At 46.1% G+C, this 27,566-nt stretch overlaps 1 protein-coding gene across 1 annotated transcript; it reads left to right on the forward strand.

Annotated features, from left to right (window-relative positions):
- On the forward strand, positions 1–27,566 carry WHAMM (WASP homolog associated with actin, golgi membranes and microtubules). Its single transcript, XM_084752070.1, has 10 exons — positions 1–841; positions 3,516–3,689; positions 6,001–6,151; positions 15,037–15,206; positions 16,149–16,314; positions 19,642–19,829; positions 22,869–22,955; positions 23,103–23,198; positions 24,674–25,133; positions 26,879–27,566. Exons 1-10 carry the CDS (start codon positions 254–256, stop codon positions 27,175–27,177), a joined length of 2,379 nt encoding a protein of 792 aa, XP_084608196.1. The 5' UTR covers positions 1–253; the 3' UTR covers positions 27,178–27,566.

Here is a 27,566-nt window from a genome sequence, read left to right on the forward strand (position 1 = left end):
ACGCCTTTAATGCCAGCACTCAGGAGACAGGGGCAGGGTGAGCTCTGTGAGTTCAAGGCTTGCCTGGTTTACTTAGTGGTTTCATGGTTAACTTGGGCTGTCAACGGGGAGACCCTTAATTAACCAATCCGGGACAGCCTCCCGCAGACAGCCAATCAGAGCGAGTGGGCGGGAGCTGCCGCGCCGCTGACTGACAGCAGTGACTCGCGGAAAATGTCGCGGCCGGGCCGGGTCTAGGGGTTGTGCGGAGGCCATGGACGGCGAGCAGCCGGACAGCCTGGAGGGCTGGGTGCCGCTGCGCCAGGACCTCTTCCGGGAGCCCGAACGACATCAGCTGCGCTTCCTGGTGGCCTGGAACGCCCGGGAGGGCCAGTTCGCCGTCACCTGTCACGACCGCACGGCGCAGCGGCGGCGCGGGCTACGGGAGGGCGGCGGCGGCGGCGGCGGCGGTGCGGGGTGCAGCTGGGCCGGGCTGCTGTCGGCCGCCGGCTTCCGCGGCGCGCACCGGCAGCTGGCGGCGCTATGGCCGGCCCTGGAGCGCTGCTTCCCGCCGCTGCCGCCCGAGCTGGAGGCGGCGGGCGGCGCGGGCTGGGGCCTGGGGCGCGGTTTGTGGGCGCTCGTGTGGCCGGCGCCCGCGGACCCCGGCGACGCGGCGATGCAGGAGCTGTGCCGACAGCTGGAGCGCTACCTGGGCCTGGCGGCGGACGGCTGCGGCGGCGCCACCGTGCGGGACGTGCTCTTCCCGGCCCCGGGCGACACCGCGGACTGCGAGGGCCTGCGCGAGTTCCGCGAGAGGACGCTGCGCGAGCGCCTGGACGGGGCGGCCGCACGCCTGCGCCAGGTACGCGGCGCGCCGGGCCGGGCCGGGCCCAGGGCGGGTCCCCGGGACGCTCCAGGCGCAGGTCGAGCATCGCTAGCGCACCTGCGCCTCACATGGGATGAAGTGGGGCCGAGAAGTTGAAACTGAGTAGTTTTTATGTGCGTTTGCTTTCTGAGGCAGAGTCTCAGTTACCCGAGGCTGGCCTGAACTCCCGGTCCCTAAGAATCTCCCTCCCAAGTGTTGGCATTCTCGGAGAGCGTTTCCGCGCCACGCCCTGTCCTCTTGTTTTTGAAACAGGGTCTCTTGCTGTGTTTCAGGCTGGCTTTGAACTTAACGATAGTCATCTGACTCAGCCTCTCCAGTCCTGGGATTACAGGCGGGAGCCGCCATTCTGGTTTACCTAGAAGTTTACTTGCAGTTCTGAGCCAGGCTCCGCCCTTCAACTTTTCCCCAATTTTGGCCAAGCAAGATGGTGTAATGGGAAAGCCCAGAAATAGTGAAAGTAAAACTAAAAACAACGCATTCCCGTAGGACATAAAAACATAAGTTAAATGAAAGCAATCCTTCCTTTGGGGAAGGTGAGGGATGGCTAAAAATGTCTTAGAGGATGAACGACTTTTAAAAGATAGCTTTTTTCTTCTTCAAGCAGTAAAGATCACATGGAAAGCTCTCAGGAAGGGAGGCTTTTAAAACCAGTTTTGGCAACAATAGGAAGTAATTTGCGACATACCAATTAAATTATTTGTGTGGTAAACTTAAGAGACCCTAAAGGGAGGGGGTCTTGATTTACCGTCCTGAAGAGAGAGAGCTAAGTTTCAGAGCTGGACTTTCCTGTTTGTGAGCCACTGTTGTAGTTAGTTTTCTGTTGCTTTGATAAACACTTTGATCAAAAGTAGGTGGGGCACGAAAGGGTCTTTTGGCTACAGGTTTCAGTGCTAGGGTGGGTTCTGAAGCACAGATAACAGAGAAAGGCTGGTTACTGGCTTGTGTTCTCTGGCTTGCTCAGCCCCCCCCCCCCCAGGGTCTCTCTGTGTAGCCCTGGCTGTCCTGGACTCCCTTTGTAGACCAGGCTGGCCTCTAACTCACAGCGCCTGCCTCTGCCTCCCGAGTTCTGGAATTAAAGGCTTGTGCCACCATCATCTGGCTCAGCTGCTTTTCTTAGCCCAGGACCACCTGACTCAGGTGGAAGCGACCTACATTTGCAAGGTCCTCTTCTACTAATTCAACCCAGAGCTGCCCACAGGCCAATCTGATGGAGACAGTTGCTCTATTGAGTTTCCCTTTCCCAGGTGTGTCTCTTTCCCAGGAAGTTAACTATGAAGTCACTAAGCAGTGGTTTTGCTGTGTTTCTTTTGAGGAAGGGGGTGTATAAGAATTGGGCCACAAAAAAAAAAAAAAAAAAAAAAAAAAATCAGCCACATAGCAAAACCTTGATTGTTGTTATAGACTGAGTCTTTTTCTTTTCTTTTCTTTCTTTCTTTTCTTTCTTTCTTTTTTTTTTTTAGAATGAGTCTTTTAAAGCTAAAATGGCTTTATAAAAGGATTCTATTAGTGAGGTCTTGTTTGTTTTGAGACAGGATCTCACATAGTAGCCCAAGCTGTCCTGGAACTCACTGTGTAGTCCAGGCTGCTCTCAGAGTATGCTGACGTTTTCAGCCTCTGAAGTACTGGGCTCATAGGCGTTTGCCACCAGCTCCGTTGGGATCACTTTATTCTGTGCAGTTCACACACCTGCTTCTCATGGTGTTAACCTTACTTTATAATAGGAGGAAACTACAGGAGATTTTTCAGGCCAGCCAGCTCTTGATCCTTAACCTCATCGTTTTAGATCAGACTTGGCTATTTATTTAAATCTGTACTAGAGATAGGACCTTGAACCTTGCACATGTTAGGCAAGCACTCTACTGCCGAGCCGCCTCCCTGGCTCGTTGCTTTCAGGTGGCGTCTTACTAAGCTGCCCAGGCTGGCCTTGAACTGTCTGCAGCCCAGGCAGGCTTAGTCCCAGCCCACCACTCCTCTCATCCCAAAGTCCAGCCTCGAAAGCCTTGTAGTGTTTCTCTGATGTGCCTGCCGTGTCTCAGAAGCTTTTCTGCTCTGGGATTGAACCAGTTTCCACCTCCTAAAGTAGCTGTAATGAAGGCCTGTAGGCCTAAGACACTTCCTGCCTTATCTTCCCAAAGTAGCCCACTCACAGGTCGGGTCCCCCAGACCCAGCTCAAGATTGGTTCCCGATACTTTGTTTCTTATGTTCTTTTTTTTTTTAAGTTATTATTTTTACAGTATTCTGCCTGCATGTGAGCCAGCAGGCCAGAAGAGGGCACCAGATCTCATTATAGATGGTTGAGAGCCACCATGTGGTTGCTGGGAGTTGAAGAGGACTTTTGGAAGAGCTGTGCACTTAAGCTCTGAGCCATCCCTCCAGCCTCATTTTTTATGTTCTTAACCATCCTCCCCCAATTTCTTTCCTTTTTTGGTTTGTTCTTATTTTTATATTTTGGTTTTTTTGAGACATGGTTTCTCTGTGTAGCCATGGCTGTCCTCGAACTCATAGAGATCCACCTGCCTCTGTCTCCCCGAGTGCTGGGTTTACAGCCATGCTCCATCCCGCCCAGCTATTGAGTTTCTTTTATTTATTTACTTTTATATGATTTTATAAATGTCCAGATTTAAGCTTTATTTACATTTTGTTCTCTAGGTTCTTCAAGATCATGGAAAAGCCACCACCATGGTAGCATTAATGGAAGTTTATCAAGAGGAAGATGAAGCGTATCAGGAATTAGTTACCAAGGCAACCATGTTCTTCCAGTATTTACTGCAGCCATTTAGAGATATGAGAGAAGTTGCGACCTCATGTAAGCTTGATATTTTGGTATGTTTCCTGATATTTTTATTTTACTGCCCATCCTGTATTGTTATTTTAGTCACATAAAAGGTTCAGAAGGTTAGTCTGTATTTTCACTTTGAGTTCATCTTTATATGTAGATGATAAATAAAAATTATATGTGTGTGTGTATGTATACATATATATATATATGTATATATATGTATATTTAGAAACAGGGTCTTATGTAGCCTAGGCTGGCCTCAAATTTATAGTGTAGCTGAGGCTAGCCTTGAAATCTTCATCCTTCTGCCTCCACCTCCTAAGTGCTGGATTATAGGCAGTGTTGCTTAGTGGTAGAGCTTGTGCCCAGCGTAGTCAAGGCCATGGACTTTATTCCAGCACTGATAAAAGCACAGACAACAGCCAAACCAGGCCTGGTGGCACAGACCTATAAGTGTAGCCATGCAGGAGTAGGCTCAAGGCCTGCCTGGGCAGCAGAGAGCCAAGCCAGCCTGGGAAACTCAGTAAACCACCCCCCCCCCAAAGTAAGGAGAAGGGGCTGGAGAGATGGCTTAGTGGTTGAGAGCACTGGCTGCTCTTCTAGAGGACCCAAGTTCAAGTCTCAGCACCCACATAGCAGCTCACATTGTCTGTAAACTCCTCCAGGGCCTTCTGATACCCTCATATAGACTTACATGCAGGGAAAACACCAGTACACATAAATAATAAATAAATAAGTGAGGAAGGGTGTGGGGCTGTAGGTCAGTGATAGGCTGCTTGCTGAGCATGTGCAGGCCTCCTCTTTCCTCAAAGCAGGGACACAATGGACTAGAAGTGAAGACAATGCTTTGTTCGTTTTCTCAGTGTCTTAAGAATGCGGTAGCTTTGGAAGCATTGGCACTGTTCTGATGATAGACTGTTTTTGCTGTGATGCATACTCCCTTTAGATGATTTTTTTTTTTTTACCTGTAAGAACACACATAGATGTCTTAGAACTGGGAGGCAAGTTTAAATAGCAGAGCTGTGGATTGTAATCCTGTAATTTAAACATTAATAGTTGTTGCTCTGATTCCAGTGGCTCTCAGCCTTCCTAAATCTGTGAACCTTTAATACAGTTCCGTTTGCTACGGTGACCCTCCAACTATAATTATTTTTGTTGCTACTTCATAACTGTAACTTTGATAGTTATCATACTGTAAATATCTGTGTTTTCTGATGGTCTTAGGTGACCCCTGTGAAAGGGTCATTTTACCTTCCAAGGGGTCAAAGCCCTCAGCTTGAGAGGCACTGCATTGGGGTGACCCTGTGTAGAAGAAGCATCCGGAGTCAGGAGACATCAGAGAGATTTTTTGCTCTCTCCCTGCACTGGGCTGTCTTTCCACAATGTACTGTGTGTGCTTCTTTACTCCACGGATGGGGTCGTTCTCATCACTGTTGTGGAGGCGTGTTGTTTAGTCTTCACCTGTGTGCACTGTGTGTGTTCTGTGTATGATCATTCAGGTATGACTCATAGACCATGGATCAGAAGTGTATATAGTTCAGTTGTTTTGAATACATTCAGGTTGTGTAACAATATCCAACTCTCTGATTAGAACACTTTTTTCTTTATCATTTACTTAGCATAGCACCACATGTAGAGGTTAGAGGACAAACGTGGAAATAGGTTTCCTCCTTCCACCGTGTGCGTTCCAGGGATTGAACTCGAGTCATCAGGCATGGAAAACGTGGTGTTTAACAGTTTGCTAGTATTTAGCTGGCTGTCCTGAGGTGCCCTTATGTGGGAAAGACCAGAGAGACTTCGCCTTTTCAGCTTTCCTATAAGGGCATCCATCAATGCTAACACGAGGGGCGCGTCCTCACGGCTAACACGAGGGGCGCGCCCTCACGGCTAACACGAGGGGAGCGCCCTCACGGCTAACACGAGGGGCGCATCCTCATGCCTTCATACCTTCACATTGGGGATTTAGGCTTCAATGTTTGAATTTCAGGGCCCATGAGCATTGAGTCCTGAACACACAGCTGTGAATATTCTTTAGGCGACCATATTACATGCATTTAAGTATTAAGTATTCAGGGTTCCTAAAAGAAACTACAGCAGAAGCAGCCCTTGAGTGCTGAGCGACCGGCATCTCATCTGTGCAACTGTGCATTATCACCTGACAGCACCCTGGAAAGGGCCTAGTGATGCAGTCAGTTTTCTCTCTACCCAGGGTCCACCCTCGTCTCCCAGGGGTGCCCAGCCCGAGCCCATTGATGTTAGGTCGTGAACTGACTAAGCAGTAGTAAAAAGAGCGGTTACAACAGTCCGTACAGCCACTTCGGAATTTCCTAATGCCACTACATGACTCTTTTGTAGAAGTCCCTGGATGAGGATGAGCTGGGTCCTAAAAGGGTGGTTGCCCTGCAGAAGGAAGCCGGTGAATGGACCAGACGGGCCGAAGAAGCAGTGGTCTCTATCCAAGACATCACTGTGAATTATTTTAAGGAAACAGTAACGACATTAACAGGTGAAACTGAACTGCTGTACTAGGATATATGTGACTTTTCTTCTATTCGTAGAACATCTGCACGCCTCCTAGGATCAGGTAGCATATTTGCTGGGTGCTGGGAATTCAGTGACAGGATGAGCATGGCCCATTTGTAGCCTGGGAGCAGAGGGAAGTCTGTGATATGTTCGTTCAACACACAGAAAATGGCAGGTGCAAGAAGCCGCACTGAAGAGGAAAAACAAGGCTCTGAAAGCAATTGGGTGTGGCTGGGGTGTCGTGAAGGGCCCCTGAGAGACGCGCTTCCCCATCCCTGAGTAGTGCCTGGAGTGCAGAGAGCACTTACAAAGGCTCTGTGCTTTAAGAGGGCTTAGCAAATAGGAGAGCTTAAAGCAAGCCCGTGGGCTGGAGAGCAGGAGAGCTTTTTATGAGTAGGAATGCGGCCAGCCAGGCAGGGGTCACACTAGGTGAGGCCTATGCACTGTCCATGCTGGCCCCAAATAGGAAATCTCACATCTGTCAATCTACTTGTTAAGGTATCCTATGGATAAATAATGATATAACCATAAATACAAATACACACATACACATACATCCTGACCTTTGATATCTCTAAAAATTAATGGTAGAAGTCCCATTGTCCTAGATTACCCTCTATTGCTGTGATAAATGCTATAATCAGAAACAACTTGGAGAGGAAAAGGTTTATTTCATCTTAAACTTCCAGGTAACAGTTTTTCACTGAGGGAAGCCAAGGCAGGATCCTGGAGGCAGGAACTGAGTCCGAGAGGAGTGCCGCTAGGGGGGAGTCCTGTTTACTGCTTGCTTTTCACTGCTTGCTCTCCTTCCTCCCCTCCCTTCCCCATTCCCTTCCCTTCTCCTTCCCTTCCCCTCCCCTTTTCCCCCTTCCCTTTTATTGAAAATAGATTTTCTTCTCACATAATATATCCTGATTACGTTTCCTCTCCCTCTACTCCTTCCAGTTCCTCCCCACTTCATGTCCTGTCTGGACCACACCCTTTCTGTCTCTCATTAGAAAACAAACGGGCTTTAAGGGATAGTAATAAAATCAAACATGATAAGACAAAACAAAAATTAACACATCAGAATTGGACAAAACAACAAACAGAAGGAAAAGAGCCTAAAGAGAAGACACAAGAAACAGAGACCCACAGTTCACACACTCAAGAATCCCATAAAAATAACTAAAATGGAAGAATACACACGCACACACACACACACACACACACCCACACACCCACAAAGGACCTGCAGGCCTGTGCATGCTGCCTCTGTCTGTGTGAGTTCATTGAGCATGCTGATTTAGAGGGCTTTGTTCTCCATCCCCTCTGGCTCTTACCCTGTCTCCTCTTCCACAGCATTCTCTGAGTCCTGAGGGGAGGGATTTGATGGAGACACCTGTTTAGTATTGTAGGTGGATTTTTATTTCCTCCTCTCCCTCAGCTGCTGGAATAATGACTCATGAGACTCAAGATAATTATTTACAAATACCTAGGCCATATACTTGGGCTATTCTCTGACAAGCTCATAACTTAAAATAACCCATTATACTAAACTGCATTTTGCTACATGACCTGTTTCCTGAGCTCAGGCCCCATGCAGCCATCTTCCTTACATCTTGCCCTCTGAATCTCCTGTTCCTGGCTCTATCCCAGAATCCTTTCTGCCTGCTGGATGTCCCTGTTGCAGTTATTTTTATAAAACTGTGTGTTTCTCAGTTTTTCTCTTAGCCTGGCTATCACACAACTAATTGAGACTCTTTTATATTTACTAATAAGATTCACTACACAATATTTGTTTTTTAATTACATTTATTCTTTAAAATTTATTCACACTGGGCTTTGTGGCGCATGCCTGTAATCCCAGCACTTGGGGAGGTAGAGGCAGGTGGATCTCTGAGTTCAAGGCCAGCCTGGTCTACAAAGCGAGTCCAGGACAGCCAAGGCTACACAGAGACCCTGTCTCAAGAAAAGAAAAATTATTCACTTTATATCTCTATTGTAGCCCCCTCCTTCATGTCCTCCTGATCCCTCTCTCCCCCCATCCCTCCCTTTTTTCTCCCCTTCTCCCTCCCCTAGTCCTCAGAAAGGGGGATCTCTCCTCCCCTACCAACTGACACCAGCCTATCAGGTCTCATCAGGACTGCCTCATCCTCTTCCTGTGGGCTGGAAAGACTGCCCCACCAGGGGGAGGTGATCAAAGAGCAGGCAACAGAGTCCATGGCTGAGACAGCCCCTGTTCCCCTTACTAGGGTACCCACAAGGAGATTGAGATGCCCATAGGCTACATCTTAGCTGGGGGCCGTGGTCCTCGGCTGGTGCTTTAGTTTCCACAGGCTCTCCTGGGCCCAGAATTTGTTGTCTCTGTTGGTCTCCTTGTGGAGCTCCTGTCCTCTCAGGGTCCTTCTATCCCCTCACTCTTCTGTAAGACTCCCTGCGCTCTGCCCAAAGTTTGGCTGTGAGTCTCAGCATCTTCTTCGATTTCCTGCTGGGTGAAGTCTTTCAGAGGACATCCATGGCAGGAATATCCTGTTCCCTCTCTTCAGCCGTTTCCCTGTATCTGAGTGAGAAGTAAGCATCCTCCCTAGGGTCTTCCTTGTTACTAAGCCTCTTTAGTTCTGTGGGTTGTAGTTGGTTATCCTGTATTATGTGGCTAATTTCTGCTTATAAGTGAATATATACCATGTGTGTCCTTCTTGGTCTGGGTTACCTCTCTTGGGGTGATCTTTTCCAGATCCATCCATTTGCTTGCAAATTTCATGATGTCTTTGTTTGTTTGCTTGTTTTTAATAGCTGAATAGTATTCTATTGTGTAAATGTACCACAGTTTCTTTATCCATTTCGGTTGAGGAACATCTGGGTTGTTTTCAGTTTTTGGCTATTACGAGTGATGCCACTATGAACATAGTTGAGCAAATGTCCTTATTGTGTGGTGGAGTATCTTCTGGGTATATGCCTAGGAGTGATCTAGCTGGGTCTTGAGGTAGAGCTGTTCCCAGTTTTCTGAGAAAGCACCAGGTTAGCACTAAATTGGAGACATTTCATACAAGCAACTTAATGGCACACCTGAAAGCCCTAGGGGGGGAAATACCCAAGAGGAGTAGGTGGCTGGACATAATCAAACTCAAGCCCAAAATCAATAACTTAGAAAAAAAGAGAACAAAGAATGAACAAACCAAGAGCTAGCTGACTTTTTAATTTTTTGAGAAAATTAACAAATAGACAAACCCTTAGCCAAACTAACTAAAAGGTATAGATACTATCCAAGTCAACAAAATCAGGAATGAAAAGGGGACTGTAACAACAGACACTGAGAGACCCAAAGAATCATCATATTACCATGTAAAGTGTATATGTAATATTTTAGGAAGCTTCTACTGTATTATATATGTAAATATTTTATATATGTAAATTAGGAAGCTCCTACTGTATGAGGATCACACAGTACCCCTCGGCTGGCCCTTACTTTTAGCTGCATTTCCCCTGTTCCCTTCCTCATCCCCTTCTCCCTCCCCACTTGATCCAGTCCAGCCCCCCTCCCACCCATACTATATATTCTATTTCCTTTTCCTAAGGGGATCTGTTTGCCTCTCCTATTCCCTTACTTTATAACTACCCTCTGGTACTATAGGTTGTAGCTTGGTTATCAGTGATTTAACAGTTAATGCCCACATATAAGCAAATACATACCATATTTGCCTTTCTGGTCTGGGATACCTCATTCAGGATGACTTTTTTTTAGTTCTATCCATTTGCCTACAAATTTCATGATGCCATTTTTTAAAACAGCCAAATAATACTCCAGTGTGTAAAGGTACCACATCCTCTTCATCCATTCCCCTGTTGAGGGACATCTAAGTTAGTTCCAGTTTCTGGCTGTTGTGAATAGAGCAGCAGTGAACATGGCTGAGCAAGTGTCTCTGTGCTAGGATGAAGCATCCTTTGGGTATATGCCCAAGAGTGGGATAGCTGGGTCTTGAGCAAGATGGATTCCCATCTTCCTGAGGAAGCACCGTGCTTATTTCTATGGTGGTGATACAAGTGTACAATTCCACCAGCAATGCATGAGCGTCCCCTCACTTTACATCCTCACCAGCATCCTCAGGTGTGAGATGAAATCTCAAAGTAGTTTTCATTTGCATTTCTCTGATGGGTAAGGATGTAAAACATTTCTTTTAAGTTTTTCTCAGACGTTTTTGAGATTCCTGTACTGAGAATTCTCTGTTCATTTCTCTACAGACCCTGGAAATTTGGGGATTGGTGGGAGATTTAATTACTGCTTCTATTTCATTAGTGGCTATAGGTCTGTTTAAATTACTTATCTAATCTAGATTTTACTTTGATAAGTGGTATGTATTGATAAAATGAATGATTTCTTTAAAATTTTCTAGTTTGGTGGAGTAGTTTTTAAAATCATGTCCCTAAGATTCTCTGAATTTTCTCAGTGTATGTTATGCCCCTCTTTCATTTCTAATTTTGTTAATTTGAATATTCTCTCTCTACCTTTTAATTAATTTGGATAAGGGTTTGTCAATCTTAGGAGTTTCTCAAAGAACCAACTCTTTGTTTCATTGATTCTTTGTAAGTTTTTTATTTATTTTATTTTTTATTTTTAATTGTTAACTTTACATCCTGATTGTAGCCTCTTCCCTTGTCACCTCCCAGACCCCTCCCTCCCTCCCTCCGTCATCCCCCTTCCCCCTCCGTCATCCCCCTTCCCCCTCCGTCATCCCCCTTCCCCCTCCGTCATCCCCCTTCCCCCTTCCCATCCCCCTTCCCCCTCCCTATCCCCCTTCCCCCTCCCCATCCCCCCTCCCCATCCCCCTTCCCCCTTCCCATCCCCCTTACCCCTCCCCATCCCCTTTACCCTTCCCCCTCCCTATTCCCCTTTACCCTTCCCCCTCCCCATCCCCTTTACCCTTCCCCCTCCCCTAGTCCTTAGAAAGGGAGAGCTCTCCTCCCCTAACATCTAACCTCAGCCTATCAAGTCTCATCTGGACTGCCTGTATCCTGTTAAGGCCACTCCACCAGGGGAACATGATCAACATGTGAGCATCAGAGTCCATGTCAGAGGTAGTCCCTACTCCCCATACTATGAGACCCATAAGGAGACTGTGCTGCCTGTTTACTACAACTGAGCAGAGGGTCTAGGTTCTCCCCCTGCATGATCCTTGGTTGGTGCATAGTCTCTGCAGCACCCATTCTCCCCCCAGCTGGATTTGTTGGCTCCATTGGCCTCCTTGTGGAGCTCCTGTCCCCCAACTCTTTCATAGGACATCCTGTGCTCCACCTTGATGTTTGGCTGTGAGTCTCAGCATCTGCTTTGATCCCCCATTGGATGGTGTCTTTCAGAGGATCTCTATGGTAGGCCCCCGTCCTGTTCCCTCTCTTCAACCACTTCCAGTGTCTATTCTGTTTGCCCTTCTGAGTGAGAATTACGCATCCTCTCTAGGGTCCCTCCTGTTATTTAGCTTCTTTATGTCTGTACTGTAGTGTGGTTATCCTGTGTTACGTGGCGAATATCCGCTTATAAGTGAGTATATGCCCTTTGTAGGTTTTGTTGTTGTTTCTATTTTATTGATTTCAACTCAGAGTTTATTTCCTTTTGGATGTGATTTCTTCTTTTTGTTCTAGAGCTTTCAGGTGTACTGCTAAGTTATTAGTATGAGATCTCTCCAGGTTTTTTATGTTGGCATATGGTGCTATGAACTTGCCTTTAGAGCCACCTTCATTGTGTTCCATAAGTTTGAATATGTTGTCTGTTAATGTTCATTCAGTTTTTTTGTTTTTGTTTTTTCTAGACAGGGTTTCTCTGTGGAGCCTTGGTTGTCTGGAGTTGCTTTGTTGACCAGGCTGGCCTCAAACTCACAGAGATCCACCTGCCTCTGCCTCTGAGTGCTGGGAGGCAGAGAACTGCAGTGTTGTTGAGCAGTGGTGGCACACACCTTTAATCCCAGAACTTGGGAGGCAGAAGCAGGGGGATCTCTGAGTTCGAGGCCAGCCTTGTCTACAGAGCAAGTTCCATGGCAGCCAGGACCACACACAGAAACTCTGTCTCAAAACACACACACACACACACACACACACACACACACATACACACACACACACACACAATTGCAGTGACCTCTTGGTGGATTTTCCTGTAGAGTATACAGTGTCCTTCCTTATCCCTTCTGATTAGTTTTGGTTTGATGTCTGTTTGTCAGATATTAAAGTGGCTACATGAGCTTGTTGTGTAGGTCCATCTTTTCCATATGTTTATGCTGAGGTGATGTTTATCCTTGATGTTAAGGTATGTTCCTTGGATGTAGCAAAAGGATGGGTCCTGTTTTCACAGCCAGTCTATTAGTTGGTGTCTTTTTATTGGGTTATTGAAACTACTAATATTGAGAGGTATCAATAAGTGGTGTTTGTTGGTTCCTGTTATTTGGTTGTTGTTGGGGTTGTGTATGTGTACTTCCTCTCTTTAGATGTGCAGGTATGGGATTATTTATTCCTTATGTTTTCTTGGGTGTTGTGAATCTCTTTAGGTAGGAGTTGTCCTTCTAGCCTCTCCTGTGGGGCCATAGACATTGCTTACATTTGGGTTTATCGTGAAACGTCTTATTTTTTCCATCTATTATGATGGAAAGTTTTGCTGGGCGTAGTCTGGGCTGGTGTCTGCGCTCTCTTAAGAATCTGTAGACATTTGTATGGGTCCTTTTGGCTTTTAAGAGTCCATTGAGAAGTCAGGTGTTACTCTAATAGGTCTGCCTTTGTTACTTGGTCTTTGCTGTTCAGTAATTTTAGTGTTGTGATTATTATGTGCTAAGTGGACTTTCTTTTCTAGTCCGGTCTCCTTGGTATTTTTGTGTGCTTCCTGGACCTTGATGGGCATCTGATTCTTTAGGTAGGAATATTTTCTTTTATGATTTTGTTGAAAACATTTTCTGTGCCTTTGGCATTTCTTCCCCTTTCTCTATTCTTATTCTTAGATTTGGTCTTTTCATAGTGTTCTAGATTTCCTGAATGTTTTGTGCCAGGATTTTGTCTTTTAACTTTTTTTTTTTGACTGAGGTGCCTATTTCTTCTATCTTGTCTTCAGTGCCTGAGATCCTTTCTTCCATTTCTTGTATTCTGCCGGGGAGTCTTGCCTCTGAGGTTCCTATGGAGTTTCTAAATTTTTCATTTCCAGATTTCCCTCAGCTTTGGATTTCTTTATTGATTCTATTCCTACTTTCAGGTTTTGGTCTGTTTTATTGATTTTCCTTTCTTTCACTGTTTGTTTTTTCATAGGTTTCTTTAAGGGGCTCTTCCTTAAGGACCTGTTTCTTAGTCATAAAGGTTATTAAGGCCTTTGTCTTGTGCTATGTTGCAGCGCTTTGGGCCTGTGGTGGCAGGGTTGCTGGGCTCCAGTGAGACCGACTGCCCTGGTTGTTACTCTTTTATGCTGCCGTCTAGGCATCTGGTCTTGGGATGATTGTAACTCTATGAGCTGATGTGTTGTCTTGTCTTTGTTGGGTGAGTGTTTGGTCCCTTGGTTTCCTTTGCGCTCTCTGGAAAGCTTGGTGTCTATGTGTTGCCTGGTAGGAAATTCTTCTGGGATCCTGATAGGTGTGGCCACTGGGGGTTCCATGTGTTTCTAAGTATTGGGAGCTGACACTTAGGAATAGGGATGGGAAAGGAGGGGGATGCTGAGGGGTTCGCTGATCAGAAGAAAACCTAATACCTCTAGGATTCACATAGTCCCATGGAAATTGGGGCAGAGATGAGGGGAGGCCATAGCCAGTGTTCTGATACAGAGCTGGAGATGAGACTGGGGGATTGCAATTGTAGGAGCCAAGGAAAAGGTGATGATCTGTAGTTAGCCTACTTGCTTCTCTGGCTAGAGTGACCTGTTGGTCCCCAGGGAATGCTTGTTGGAGTTGGGGACTCGGATAAAGAAAGCGGCTGAGGAGGGGAGTTTGGAGAGGAAGGCCTGTATGAATCCCTGGAGGAGGGGGTTGGGGGCATGGGAGTCTTCAGCAAGTGGTCTGCTGCAGAGCTGGGGATAACATTAGGGCATTGGGGCTGGAGAGATGGCTCAGAGGTTCAGAGCACTGCCTGCTCATCCCGAGGTCCTGAGTTCAATTCTCAGCAACCACATGGTGGCTCACAACCGTCTATAATGAGATCTGGTGCCCTCTTCTGGCCTGCAGGTGTACATGCAGGCAGAATACTGTATATATAATAATAAATAAACAAATCTTTAAAAAAAGATTAGGGTATTGGTTTTGGAGGAGCTGAGGGAGAGATGAAGATCTTCAGTTAGCTTACCTGTTTCCCTGGCGTCTGGCCTGCAAGTTGTCAGGGAGTGTCTGCTGGAGCTGCGGGGCTACTTCCCTGGCTGGAGTCAACAGCTTGCTTTCTATACAATTGGGGACCACATGCCCAGGGGTTGCACCACCCACAGTGGGCTAGGCCTTCCTATGGAGGTCAACAGTCAAGAAAATGCCCCACAGACCTGCCCACAGGACAGTCTGATGGAGGCAACTGTACAATTGAGGCTCCTCTTCCCAGGTGACTCTGGTTTGCATCAAGTTGATGAAAACTAACCGATGCAGCAATATATTAGGATCTGAAATTAGATTGGAAATAGAGTAACACCCTTAATGTTGGGCAGACTGCTTAACAGAGCCTGTCTAGCCGTAGAAATAGTCTCCACCAAGATTTAAAGGCAGGTGTCTCAGTGAGGTGGCTCATGAGCTGTTATTGTCCTGCTTATAAACTAAATACCTGAAATTTTCTATCAATGATCATGTGCTACTTTTTGTGATAAGTCTAGTAATAAGAGGCAACAAAGAAACAACCCAGGATCCACTAATGAGTTGCACTTTTGTTTTATTTTATTAATTATCAACTCAGGAATGCAGAAACAAATGGAGCAGGATCGGAAGAGATTTGGCCAGGCAACCTGGGCCACAGCCATGCCCAGGCTAGAGCATCTCAAGCTCGCATTAGCTCGGGAGACTTTGCAGCTTATGCGAGCAAAAGAGCTGTGTCTAAACCACAGGCGAGCTGAAGTCCAGGGAAAGGTAAGGCAAAAACACAGCTTCCCTCTGACGCCACGCTTTCTTTTAGATTGCCCTTGCGTCCTAGGCCTCGGTAATGAGCTCTCTTTATTTTCACAACACACTCTTCCAGTAGCTGTGCTGCTGGTGAGGGTGGGCCATGGAGCTTCCCTTCCTGGTTCTCAAGATGTTTCTGAGATAGTCCAGGATTGGCTTTGTAGCACTGAGTTAGGATTGAAGTGGGAGGCTCGCTTTAAAAATCAATCCAGCAGTATGTTCGGTATTTAGTCATGTACATACACAAATCTATGTGTGCCTGGAATGTGACAGTGTCCGGGAGCTAGCACCTTTCATTCAGAAGCTAAGTACGCTCTCCCCCACTGAGCCCCAGCCCAGCATAGCTTAGCATGCTCTCCATCGTGTGTTAACCTAAGTGGCTCTTCTTCGTAGGAGCATAGTCGCTGTCTTAGTTCCAGCTGCTGGTGAAAAGATACCATACTTGGAGTGACTGCAGACGGCATTTAGCTATCTCACAGCTCTGGACATTAGACGTCCAATATCTAGGTGCCTTCTGATTCAGTGTCTCTGGCTAGGGTTCTCTTCCTGCTGTGTGCTCTGCTGTGTCCATGGGAGGAAGCACCACCGAGAGCCTTCCCCACCACAGGGCTGCTCCTCCACCTCAGCAGACCTAACCCAGCACTGCCACGCTGGGGTTTGGAGCGCCAGTTTGAAATTTGTGGTAACACTTTCCATCCACGACATAGTCTCATTGCTGTTATGTTTCTAAGGGGTAAGGTGGAGTGTGTGAAGAGAATGCTGAATGAGTTCCGGTTTGTCTCTGAGCTGAGTTTCTGCCTGCCTCCATTCTTACAGTTAGCACCATGGGGGAGAAGACGACTGCCAGGATGCCCTGCAGTTCGCTCTCACTGTGCTAATTAAATCTATTTCTTTCTCCATACAAACCAGATGGAAGATCTTCCAGACCAAGGAAAGAATTTAGACGTTGTGGATGAGCTAGAAATACAGTATTATGAGATTCAGCTGGAGTTATATGATATTAAGCTTGAGATACTGAGAAGTGAAGAGACGATCCTTGTCACACAGTTGGACTCTGTTAAGAGACTTATAAAAGGTAACATTTATGGTTATGTTAGAGTGAGATGTTGAATCACATGTTTGAAGAAATGTAGACTAATTACCAATTTCTTCTTATAAATGGCCCATTGCGTCTGTTGCACAATTTTATTTTCCCTTTAGTATTTTTTAAAAAACAATTATTTATTTGTATATAGTGCTCTGTTCACTCACATGTATGTCTTCATGACAGAAGAGGGCACCAGACAGGGCACCAGATCTCATTATAGATGGCTGTGAGCCACCATGTAGCTGCTGGGAATTGAACTCAGAACCTTTGGAAGAGCAGACAGTGCTCTTAACCGCTGAGCCATCTCTCCAGCCCCTCCCATCAGTATTTTTATTATTCAACAGGATATTCAAACATGAGAAACAAAGAAAGAAAGCCTTTTGCCCATTATGTATAGGTACTTAGTAAAAGCAATTTGCTGATAACTTTGTATGCTACATATATAAAACTGAATATAAAAAGATCAATAGTTTTAATTTATATTTATTTATTTATTTATTTTGTTTTTTCAAGACAGGGTTTCTCTGTGTAGCCTTGGCTGTTGTAGACTCACTTTGTAGACCAGGCTGGCTTCGAACTCACAGCGCTCCACCTGCTTCTGCCTCCCAAGTGCTGGGATTAAAGGCATGGGCCACCACGCCCAGCAAGATCAATATTTTTTAAAAACCAAAACCAGATACTCTATCAAGTTACTTCATTTTTACCTAATACACAATAAACTCATAAGTAATAATAATAAGTGCCCAAAGAATTTTAATGGCTGCATAGTATTCCATTTTACAGGCATACTGCAATTCCGATTTCTTCCAGTCTTGAACATCAGTTCAGCAGAAAACTTTCCTTTGCATGTGTCCTTGTGTGCAGTACAGATTCCTGATAATTTATGAAATAAACTTCCAAAGATGCAATGGTTGGATTAAGGGCAATGCTTTTATAACAGATAATATGTATCTGCCAAAATGGCACTACAACAGTCATGAAATACATTTTTCTCTTTTCACGATTGTTTCTAAGTCCTGAATTATATAACAGCCCCCTAGAGAGGATACACAAAGGATACCCCATCAGCAGAAGGTGAGAAAGTATCTTACCGTATTTATATTCTTCTCTTTGAAGCTTCTGGATACTTGGTAGAAAAATGACATCTTATAGGTTTTGTTTATTTAATTACTATTGATGCTGAAAACAATTTTATATACTTAATGACCATTTTTCTTTGAAATTTTTACTTTCTCTTTTTCCTTTGGTTTTTTTTTGTTTTGTTTTGTTTTGTTTTGTTTTGTTTTGTTTTGTTTTGTTTGAGACAGGGTTTCTCTGTGTAGCTCTGGCTGTCCTGGACTCCCTTTGTAGACCAGGCTGGCCTCGAACCCACAGAAGATCTGCCTGCCTCTGTCTCCCAAGTGCTGGGATTAAAGGCATGCGCCTCCACACGCGGCATTTTTTCTTTTCTTTTTGGCGTTTTGAGACAGGGTCTTACCATGTAGCTGTAGCTGGCTTCGAACCTACTGCTGTCCTTCCTCAGCACTGCTGAGGGTGAGGATCACAGATGTGCATCACCACACCCCAAAAACATTTTGCTTATTGATAGTCTATGGTTTTGTTGGTTTGTTTTTGTTTTTCAAGACAGGGTCTCTCAGTGTAGCCTTGGCTGTCCTAAACTCGCTTTGTAGACCAGGCTGGCCTCGAACTCACAGCGATCCTCAAGCTTCTGCCCCAAGTGCTGGGATTAAAAGCGTGCGCCACCACCACCTGGCTCTATTTTTATCTTATTTTTATACATACATATCATTGTGTTTTGCTCATATTTGCCACCCCCGTCACCCTTACTTGTCCTTACCTGCCCCATGACCCCTTCCTCTCCCAGTAATTCTTTCACTGTCGTGTCTACACACACACACACACACACACACACACACACACACACACACACACACACACACACACGCGCGCGCGCGCACACATGCTACTGATCCTTTTTGGTTTTGTTTGTTTATTCTTGGAGACAAAGTCTCATGTCATTGGCCCAGCCTAGACTAAAATTGCTGTGTAGTCAATGATGCCTTAAATTCCTGATTTTTCTGCTCTCACTTCCTAAATGTTGGGATTACAGGTGTGCACTACCACAGCCTGCTGTATTGTTGTATCTGGATTCTGCACCAAGAAAGATCATGTCATGTATATCTTCCATTTTAGAGTATTTTCCACATTAAGGATTTTATTCAGTTGTTGGTCATACTATGGTAAAAATCAAACTTTTCTCCCCAAATTGGTCTCAATCACTGATTTTAAACAGTTGCCTCCTGCTGCTTTGAAGGCTTAGAGCCAGCACCAGTGGTGTGGCCTGAGTGTCCTCTTGCACTCTGTGAGGCCCCCGCCCCCAGTGTGGCTCCTTACTGCTCCCTACCTGTGAAATGCGTGTCAGCACCCTCCTGGTTACCCTGCTTCTCCATGTTCTCTGATTTTTCTCACTTCTTTATTCTTCCAGATGAACTTTAGAATCATTCTGGCAACTTTTAAACAAACAAAAACCCACTGGAATTTTGATTGAGATTGTGCTTAAAGTTAGAGCTTACTTGGGGAGAATTGTCGTCTTGCAGTTTTGAGCCCTCCCTCCCAAGATCATGGTAGGTCTCTCCACACCCTGACCCCCTTCCCGAGCCCCTCAAGTTTAACAGTTCCCACACAGGCCCTCAGCACTGTTTAATCCTGGTGGCCAAAACTTTGCAGCTCTTTTCACCTGTGAACGTTTTATACATTTAGGGGGGACTCTTACTTTTAAAAAGTTAATCTGGAAGGATGTTTTCCTTTGGGACTCAGGTTTGGGGAGGAGATATAGAAGACTTTATTCTGTGTGCTTTTGCAGGGTTTGGATTGTTACAAGCATGTGTTTTTAAAAATCAGTATGTAATCAAGAGTAAAGACTGGGGAGCAGTTGTGCTGTGCCGGGAGCATCTTGGCAGGAGATGTAAAGAACCCTCAATGTTCATTTCATTTAGTAAGGAGGAAGTGAACGCAGACACACACACACACACACACACACACACACACACACACACACACACGTTTATCATCACAAAATCGGAACATTGGGACATTCTGAGAATGCTTGAGCTAGTGAATACTATGTGGCCATTAAAATGCTATTTCTAGCACAAGGAGCGTGTTCTGGTAGAGCTGCTGCTGTGCACAGCTGTGTAAGAAGTATGTGTTCTCCCTACATGACGTAATTACAGCCAGTCTTTCTTTCCATTTAAAGACATTTAAAAAGTTATTTCTCATAGTAAAACATGCTAAGAAAATCATTAATCTTTATAGAGAAACAGGATGAAGTGGTGTACTATGACCCGTGCGAAAGCCCTGAGGAGCTGAAGGGCCTTGCTCAAGACCTGGAGCTGCCCCTTGGTGAGAACGGCCAGCTGAGAGCACTCAGACAGCAGTGCCAGCAGCTGGAGGCGCAGCGGGGCCGCATCTGCAGCAGGAGGGCCCGCCTCAGGAACAGAAAGGTACCATGCGTGCGCTGCCTCCCTCTCTCTAGGCTTCCATTATAAGAAAAGGTTAAAAGGTTTTTACACACATAGTGATTAATGTTCTGTATGTTTATGATTTCTATGGCTAGAGATAAATATATTTAAAGTACTAAAAAATTATTTGTTTCTTTTGAGATTTAAGTGTTTACTATAATTCATTCAGTAATTATATATTGAATGTCTACTATATATAATAATATAGTACTGTATTATATACTCTATGTAGTATATACTATATATAATATAGTACTGTATTATATACTCTATGTAGTATATACTATATATAATATAGTACTGTATTATATACTCTATGTAGTATATACTATATATAATATAGTACTATATTATACTATATTAATATTATATAGAGCTGGGCGGGGGTGGCGCCGCACACCTTTAATCCCAGCACTCGGGAGGCAGAGGCAGGTGGATCGCTGTGAGTTCGAGGCCAGCCTGGTCTACAAAGTGAGTCCAGGACAGCCAAGGCTACACAGAGAGACCCTGTCTTGAAAAACCAAAACCAAACCAAACCAAAACAAAAAAACCTATATAGTACTATATTATATATAGTGCTTTTGTTATCAAAATATGAGTTGGGGCCATGAAATGCTCATCACATAACAGCGCGTGTGGCACAAGCCTGATAACTCTGCTTCAGGGAAGCACCAGCCCCTGAAGTTGTCCTCTGACCTCCATGTGCCCACGCATACTTATTAGATAAAAATAAACAAAATGGGAGCTGGGTGTGGTGCTGGTGGTTCAGGCCTGTGATTCTAGCCACTTGAGAGGCTGAGGCACGTTGAAGGCAGCCTGGAGAACTTTCCCAGACCTGCTTCTACTTTAAAAATATAAGAAATGGCTGAAGGTATAGTTTAGCAGTAGAAACTTGACTGGCATCTATGGGGTTCTTGGTTCAATCCCCCAGTGACAGACAGACAGACAGACAGACAGACAGACAGACACACACACACACACACACACACACACACACACTCTCTCTCTCTCTCTCTCTCTCTCTCTCTCTGTGCAGCCAGAGCACTGTATGTAATATATATATATATATAAAACAGAGTTAAAAACCAGGGGAAACTTGCAGTCACCTGTACAGCATAGCATTTTAGTCTAAATTGTGGATCATGGTAATGTGAGTCATGATGCAGGGTTCCTCTTACCTCAGACCTTATGTTTAGTGAAACAAAACAAATTTGTTTCCTTTTTATTGCAGATTTTTTTATACAACATATATTGATCATGTTTTTCTTCTCCCCCAGCTTCTCCTGTATTTCCCTCCCCACCTCCCTCCCTCCCTCCCTCCCTCCCTCCTCACCTCCCTCCCCACCAAACTTTGTTCTGTCTATCTCTTAAAAATCAAAACAAAACAGAAAAAATGAAAATGAAAACAAACAAGCAAAAGACCAATAAAGCAAAAATAAAATAAAATAAAAAGCAAAACCAAAGTAGAGTGAAACACACTTGCTTTTGAATTCTAAAAACAGTATTATTACATAAAAACACAGAGAGGTAATTTTCACAGTGGAAGAGAAAGTCCCTATGTTTTAAGAAGGCTTAATAGTTCCTTACGGGACTTTTCTTCCCACTCACCTCACCTGTTTAGCCACCTGCCTGGCACCATCAGTAACTCACCAACACGCCTTCCCTCCACTAAAACAAACCAGAACAAAACAACCCAGTTGTCAAGTCTCTAGAGCAGTGGTTCTCCACCTTCCCAATGCTACGACCCTTTAACACAGTCCCTCACGTCACGGCTGCACCCAGCCATGAAGTTATTCTCATTCTTAGATCATAACTATAACTTTGCCACTGTTAGAAATGTAAATATCTGACATGCAGGGTATCTGATGTCCCTGTGAGAAAGTTGCTTGACCCCAAGGGCTTGAGACAGGTTGCTGACCCGCAGCCTGAGAACCACGGTCCTAGACTGAGTTGGAGCATTAACGTCACCCTCAGGTGCTTTCCTCTGCTCAGCCCAGCAACTCTTCGCTGGGAGGACAGGGCGGGAGCTGAGGGCAGCTTTCAGATGCTACCCTGGGTTGAAACTGCAGCTTGGACACTTGTGACCCTACAAGGGCGAGCTGCCAGCTTTTCTAAGATTTATTTTAATTTATGTTTGTTTACATACATGTGTATATGTGCACATAGATGCAAGTGCCTGTGGAGGCCAGATAAGGGGATCATATCCCTAGAGTTGGAGTCACAGGCCACTGTGAGCTGCCCAGTGTGGGGGCTGGGATGAACTCTGCTTCTCTGCAGGAGCAGCGAGCACTCACAGCTACTCAGCCATCTGCAGCCCTGCAAGTTCTCTTAAGCTAAGGTTTTCATCTGTCAGGAAGATATCCAGGAGTGATACAACTCTCATGCTTAACATAGGAAGAAAACGTCACTGTGGCTCAGGTTGAAAACATAGCCAGGAACATTAGTATTCTTAGCGCATTTCTCCTGGATATGAAGGGTTAGAGTGGGCGGTGAAGCATAAGAGAAAGAAGTACAGTTTTTAACATCACTTTCCAAGTATTTCTAGGTGGGCTATGTTTTTGCAGATGTGTTTGGAGATACAAATTGTATTTCTAACATGAGGACTTGGGTTTAAGCAATTGCATTAGATTGCGGGGCCTGTAAAGCAATCCGTGTTGAGCATGCCCCCCTGAGTTCAAGCCTCAGGGCCCACAGGGTAGAAAGAGAAAACTGACCCCAGCAGGCTGTCCTCTCATCTCCACCCGTGTGCTGTGCTGTGTGCAGGCTCCCTTCCCTGCAAAGCAAAAACCAAACCAAACAAAATAGATTGAGGAGACATTTTTATCTCTCAAAGCCCTCTGCTGGGAACAGATGAAATTGGAGGGCAGCCCTTGTCACATGACTGTGGAGGAGGACCTACCATTGACCCTCATTGGAAACCAAACACCTTACTTAGTCAAAATGCACTGCTTTCAACTCTACTCCAGCCTGTGTTCCATGGTCTCACTGAAACCATGTGTGTGACTTGTATTTCCCCGCCAGGATCACTGCCGAGAAAGTCATCAGCTCAGACTGCGACAAGCCAGACAAAGCGTGAGCCATTTTCTCCAGCATCACGGCATTCAGATAGTGAGTACCTGAGAGAGCAAATCACAGCTGCTGCTGCGTGACAGTGGAAACCGCACACTGGCACAGATGAGGGTGGGCCTCTCCTTGTGAATACGCACATGACTGGAATTATGGGCATGTTACAAGGATGTGTTTGTTTACATATAGAAAAGAGACAAAATAGAAGAAGAAGAACAAAAGAAAAAAGAATGGATAAACCACGAACGACAAAAAACACTTGCTCGACTGAGAGCATATAGGGAGGTAAGTTCTAGAAATAATCACTCACAGCCCTTCTCTGGGGAGATAAATGAGTCTCACCTACCCTAGAAAAGAGTGACATGTAATGAACAGATGACATAGAATGTAGAAATGCTGTGAGGAGCATCCGAGTTTCAAATCCACAATACGAACCACTGCTGGCGTTTGTTTTGGTTGAGGCAGGCTCCTAAGATGTAGCCTAGTAGTTACTGTTCTGTTGCTGTGAAGAGACGCCACAGCCAAGGTTACTAATAAAACAGCATTTACTGGGGTCTAGCCTACAGTTTCCGGGTTAGTCCATTGCCATTGTGTGGGAGCATGGCAGCAGGAGGCAGGCACTGAGCAGTAACTGAGAGCTCACACGGCCCAGAGGCAGCGGGCAAAGAGTGAGAAACTGGGCTGGACTTGGACTTTTTGAAACTTCAAAGCCCACCCTAGTGACACACTTCCTCTAGTAGGACCACACCTAATCCTTCCAAAGCAGTGCCTCAGCTGGGGACTCAGCATTCAAAGCCTAGATGCCCACGGGAGCCTGGAACTCAGTCCTCTTGCATCCGCCCTGCTGCTGTATCAGTGTGTGCCCGCTTACAGCATGCTACTGCTGCTATCACAGCGTATTTGGGCTCCTGCTTTCCTTTCTGTGTGGCTCTTAGCTGCCTTTGGTGTTAGCTGCCTTCTCTTTATTTTTATTTTTAGTGTGTGTGTGTAAGCACACACATGCCTGTGGAGCTCAGAGGACAGCCTCAGGTGTCTTTCTTCGGGAGCTGTCTACCATGTTTTTTGAGACAAGGTCTCATTGGCCTGGACCTCAGCAAGTGGCCCGGGAGCTGCATGGCTCCACAGGCCCTGCCCCCACTCTTAGCTTTTGTGTGGGTTCTGGAGATTGAAGACAGGCTCTCCTCTTTGCTTAAGTGCTTTACCTGAGCCATCTACCTGGCTCCCTGTTTTCTGTAATCTCTACAGCAGAAGCACTGCATGTAGCTACAACCAGAGTGCTCTCTGCTGGAATGAAGGTTCCCATCTTCCTCTCTCTCTAAAACATGAGTATTTTCATCTGTATGCTTCCTTCTTCATCTTCATTTTATTACAGAGAAAGCATAGCCAGTTGGTCAAAGGAGTAGGCTCCGAGTCTTGGCAAGTTTAGGCCAGTTTTCCCCAAAAGCCAATATAAATGTGAGGGCTTTTTTTTTTCCTTCTGTTTAGTTTTTGTTTTTGTTTTGAATAAGATAGGGTTTCAGTCTGGCCCAGGGTCGTTCCAAGCTCAAAGCAGCACTCCTGCTGCTACTTGGGCAGTGCTCCTTGGACTCATGAAAGCAGGCTCAGTAACCGGGCCTAGCTGGGGCCGTGTTGGTGGCCAGGAAGTGCTCGTGATCAGGATGCCCCCGGTCCAGGCAGTGTTGGTTTATAGGTTTGCCTGTGGAGTTGCACCATTCTGACGGTCTGCATTGTGGCCAATCTCTCACTGTTTTTATCCTCAGAAGTGTTCAGCTCCTCGGTCTGCACTAAAAACAACCTGCTCAGAATCGATGGTGCCAAAGCTGTCAGGTGGATGCTCTCAGAAGAGGTCCTCAACCGCTGCTCACAAGACAGCTCACACTGCCTCCAACAAAACTGGAAGTGTTACTCCCTTACTTGACGCTAATATGAACCCCCCTGAGCATCAAGACTCCTGTGGCAGTGTCCCCAGCCAAGTTTTTGTTCCAGTTGGTGACCAGATACTCTCCAGATCCAGCGAAGATCTGTCACTACCACCACAGCCAGCACCCCCCCCTCCCCCACCTCCCCCACCTCCCCCCCTCCCTGTTCTGTCCTCTTTTCAAGCAACCACTCATCAGAATTTAAGACTCAAGACTTCAACAGAGGACCAGCCACTCCCTCTAGTGTGTGATGAGTCTGCTGAAAGAGCGAGCCATTTCCTGCAGGGTTTCCAACACCCAGGTAACCCACTGTAGTTCTGCCCTCCCTCCTGTGGGCTCTTACGCTGGTGAAGTCTCATTAGTTTTAATTTAAAGTCTTCTCCAGAATTCTCTAGTCTCAGAATATGCCACCATTTGTTGCCTTGTTAGTGCTCTTACTGTAATTAGTGTAGGTGCGACCGAGTGTGACAAGTGCTGACTCAGCCTGAGACACAGCTCTGCATCTGCTGACCACGCACTGCGCCTCAGAGGCTGTTACAGAGCAGCCTGCTGCGGGCTTGCCCGAGCTTCAGCATGGATGTGAGCCCTGCCAGTGTTTCTCAACACGCTTTAAGTGGTGCTGTCACATGCCTGAGTCACCACAGAACTGAAGTGCTGATTTTAATTGAGAATACTGTGAAAGTGGCCATCTTTTGTCTTCATACTGAATACACTCAAGTATTTGTTAGTGAGGGTCACAGTTCTCATGCATAAATTCTAATTATGGGGGTGAAACTGGCCTAAACCTGCCAAGACTCAGAGCCTACTGCTTTGGGGAGGATCATTTTAGCTAAACCCTAGGAAAATGCTGAGCTCTGGCTGAGGCCGCTACCTCATACCACAGTTACGAGGATGGGAATGAGTGTGACGCTACGGACAGTTAGTGCTGGTTTGGGCTAACTGAACATTCTGCCTGTTCTGAGTTTGGGGTGTCAGTGTGTCCAGAACAAGGTGTGGAGGAACATTCCTGCATGCTCAGGTGGCAACAGCCTAGCTGTAGGGTTTGCAACACTGTGAATGCAGAGTGGCCTCCGATCTGCTGAGATTAGGGTTTGGATATGGGCAGACCTTGGGTCGGGGAGTATTCTCAGCTTAGGTCAGATGCTCTGTTCAACGCACACACTACTGTATGGCGCTGGAGAGTGAAAGTCTGAATTAGACCCCTTGACTATAGAAGTTGCCTAATCCGTTCTCGCAGAGGACTGTAATTGGGCGAGAGTGTGAGCCCAGAACAGAACAGGCCTTGTCAGCCATAGCCCAGCCCTTCTGTCCCCAACTGGAAATGACTGTTCATGCTGGGGCCCACCTGACAGATGTCTAAGTTAGTGCCAGTACTCATGCCTCTGTGTCTGGAAGGTGAGGAAAGGTTTTAACTCCTTGGGGTGTCAGGGAGCCAGGGTTTTGAAAAAATAGCTTCTCCCCAGTGTCGTGGGACTCTGAGCTAATTTGTGTTCTGACAGTAGTCACACCCTCAGAAATAAGAGCCCATAGCCGCCTCAGGTAAGCTGGGTGGAATCAAACACACTGACAGGAAATGCGCCAGAGCCTCCCCTCAGCCTACTGAGCAGCTCCCAAGTATACCACTTCAAGCCCCTCTGTGTGTGGAAACCGACTCGCCTGTTGTCACAGTGAGTCATCACTGACTAATCGCCAAGACTGAAGTAGAGGAACGCAGGGCACATGCTCAGGATGTCTGTAGGGAAAGGAAATGGAGGAGATATAATTTAGAGGGCGCTAAGTCTCACCCTGTGGGTCAGATTGTTCCTCTCAGGCACCCTTAACTCTTAAGGGTGTCTAAATCAATTTCAACAGGAAATGGGTATAGAAGTGGGTGGTAAGTATGTGAAAACATAGCTGTCAAACTGTCCTGATTGGAACAGCATAGTGCTGCCGAGAGCTGCTGAGTGCACGGCCAGTGGCTCACTGCACATGCGTGCTTGTTAAATCATGGCAGGGACTGGTGGCTTCTGGAAGCCTGGATCTTCGTCATACTTGCTGTCTGCTCAGTTTCAGGCTCCATGGATGAAGTGTTGGCTTCTCTACGGCAGGGCAGGGCCTCTCTCCGCAAAGTAGACCTGCCCACCTCGCCCCTGCCCCGCACCTCTGTCAATGAACAAGTCCTGGCTGCCATCAGGCAGGGGGTGCGGCTGAAGAAGGTCCACCCAGGCCCAGGTGTGGATCCCAGCGAGAAGCGCAGCAGCGACCTGGAGAGGAGCATCAAGGCAGCCCTGGAGAGAATCAAGAGAGTGTCTGCGGACTCAGAGGAGGACAGTGATGAGCACAGCCCTGGGGAGTGGGACCGCTAGGGTCTCCAGGCGACAAAGGCAGGCACCTCCATGAGCTCTAGGTCAGCAAGGCTTCCCTGAGAGCCTGCTTGATGCCGTGGCCTAAACCTGGAGGACCATGACTTGTCACACACCACCCACAGGTGTGTAGGCTGGAAGCAGGAACAGTACTGTATCCATTCCAGAGTCACTGTGTGATCTTGGAGGGACAGCCCTGTGGTGTCCATTAGACAGTATGCTTCCATGTGTATAGACACTGGTTCCTCAGACGTTAAAGCTTAAATGTGAACATGATTTTAGCAATAATCAGAATAAATTGCATATATCCCAGAATTACTTTAAATATTTAAATAAATTTTATTTTGTGTATTGAGCACTATAGAAACTCCTATTAAACGTTCTTTATAACA

Source organism: Acomys minous (assembly GCF_964271855.1).
Source record: "Acomys minous genome assembly, chromosome: 2".
In the NCBI taxonomy this organism is placed as follows: domain Eukaryota; kingdom Metazoa; phylum Chordata; class Mammalia; order Rodentia; family Muridae; genus Acomys; species Acomys minous.

Coding starts and splice junctions, on each gene's coding strand:
- WHAMM (XM_084752070.1), top strand. CDS start 254: ATGGACGGCGAGCAGCCGGACAGCCTGGAGGGCTGGGTGCCGCTGCGC. Junction 22,956..23,102: donor AGCATCACGGCATTCAGATA/GTGAGTACCTGA, acceptor GTTTACATATAG/AAAAGAGACAAAATAGAAGA. Junction 25,134..26,878: donor GCAGGGTTTCCAACACCCAG/GTAACCCACTGT, acceptor CTGTCTGCTCAG/TTTCAGGCTCCATGGATGAA.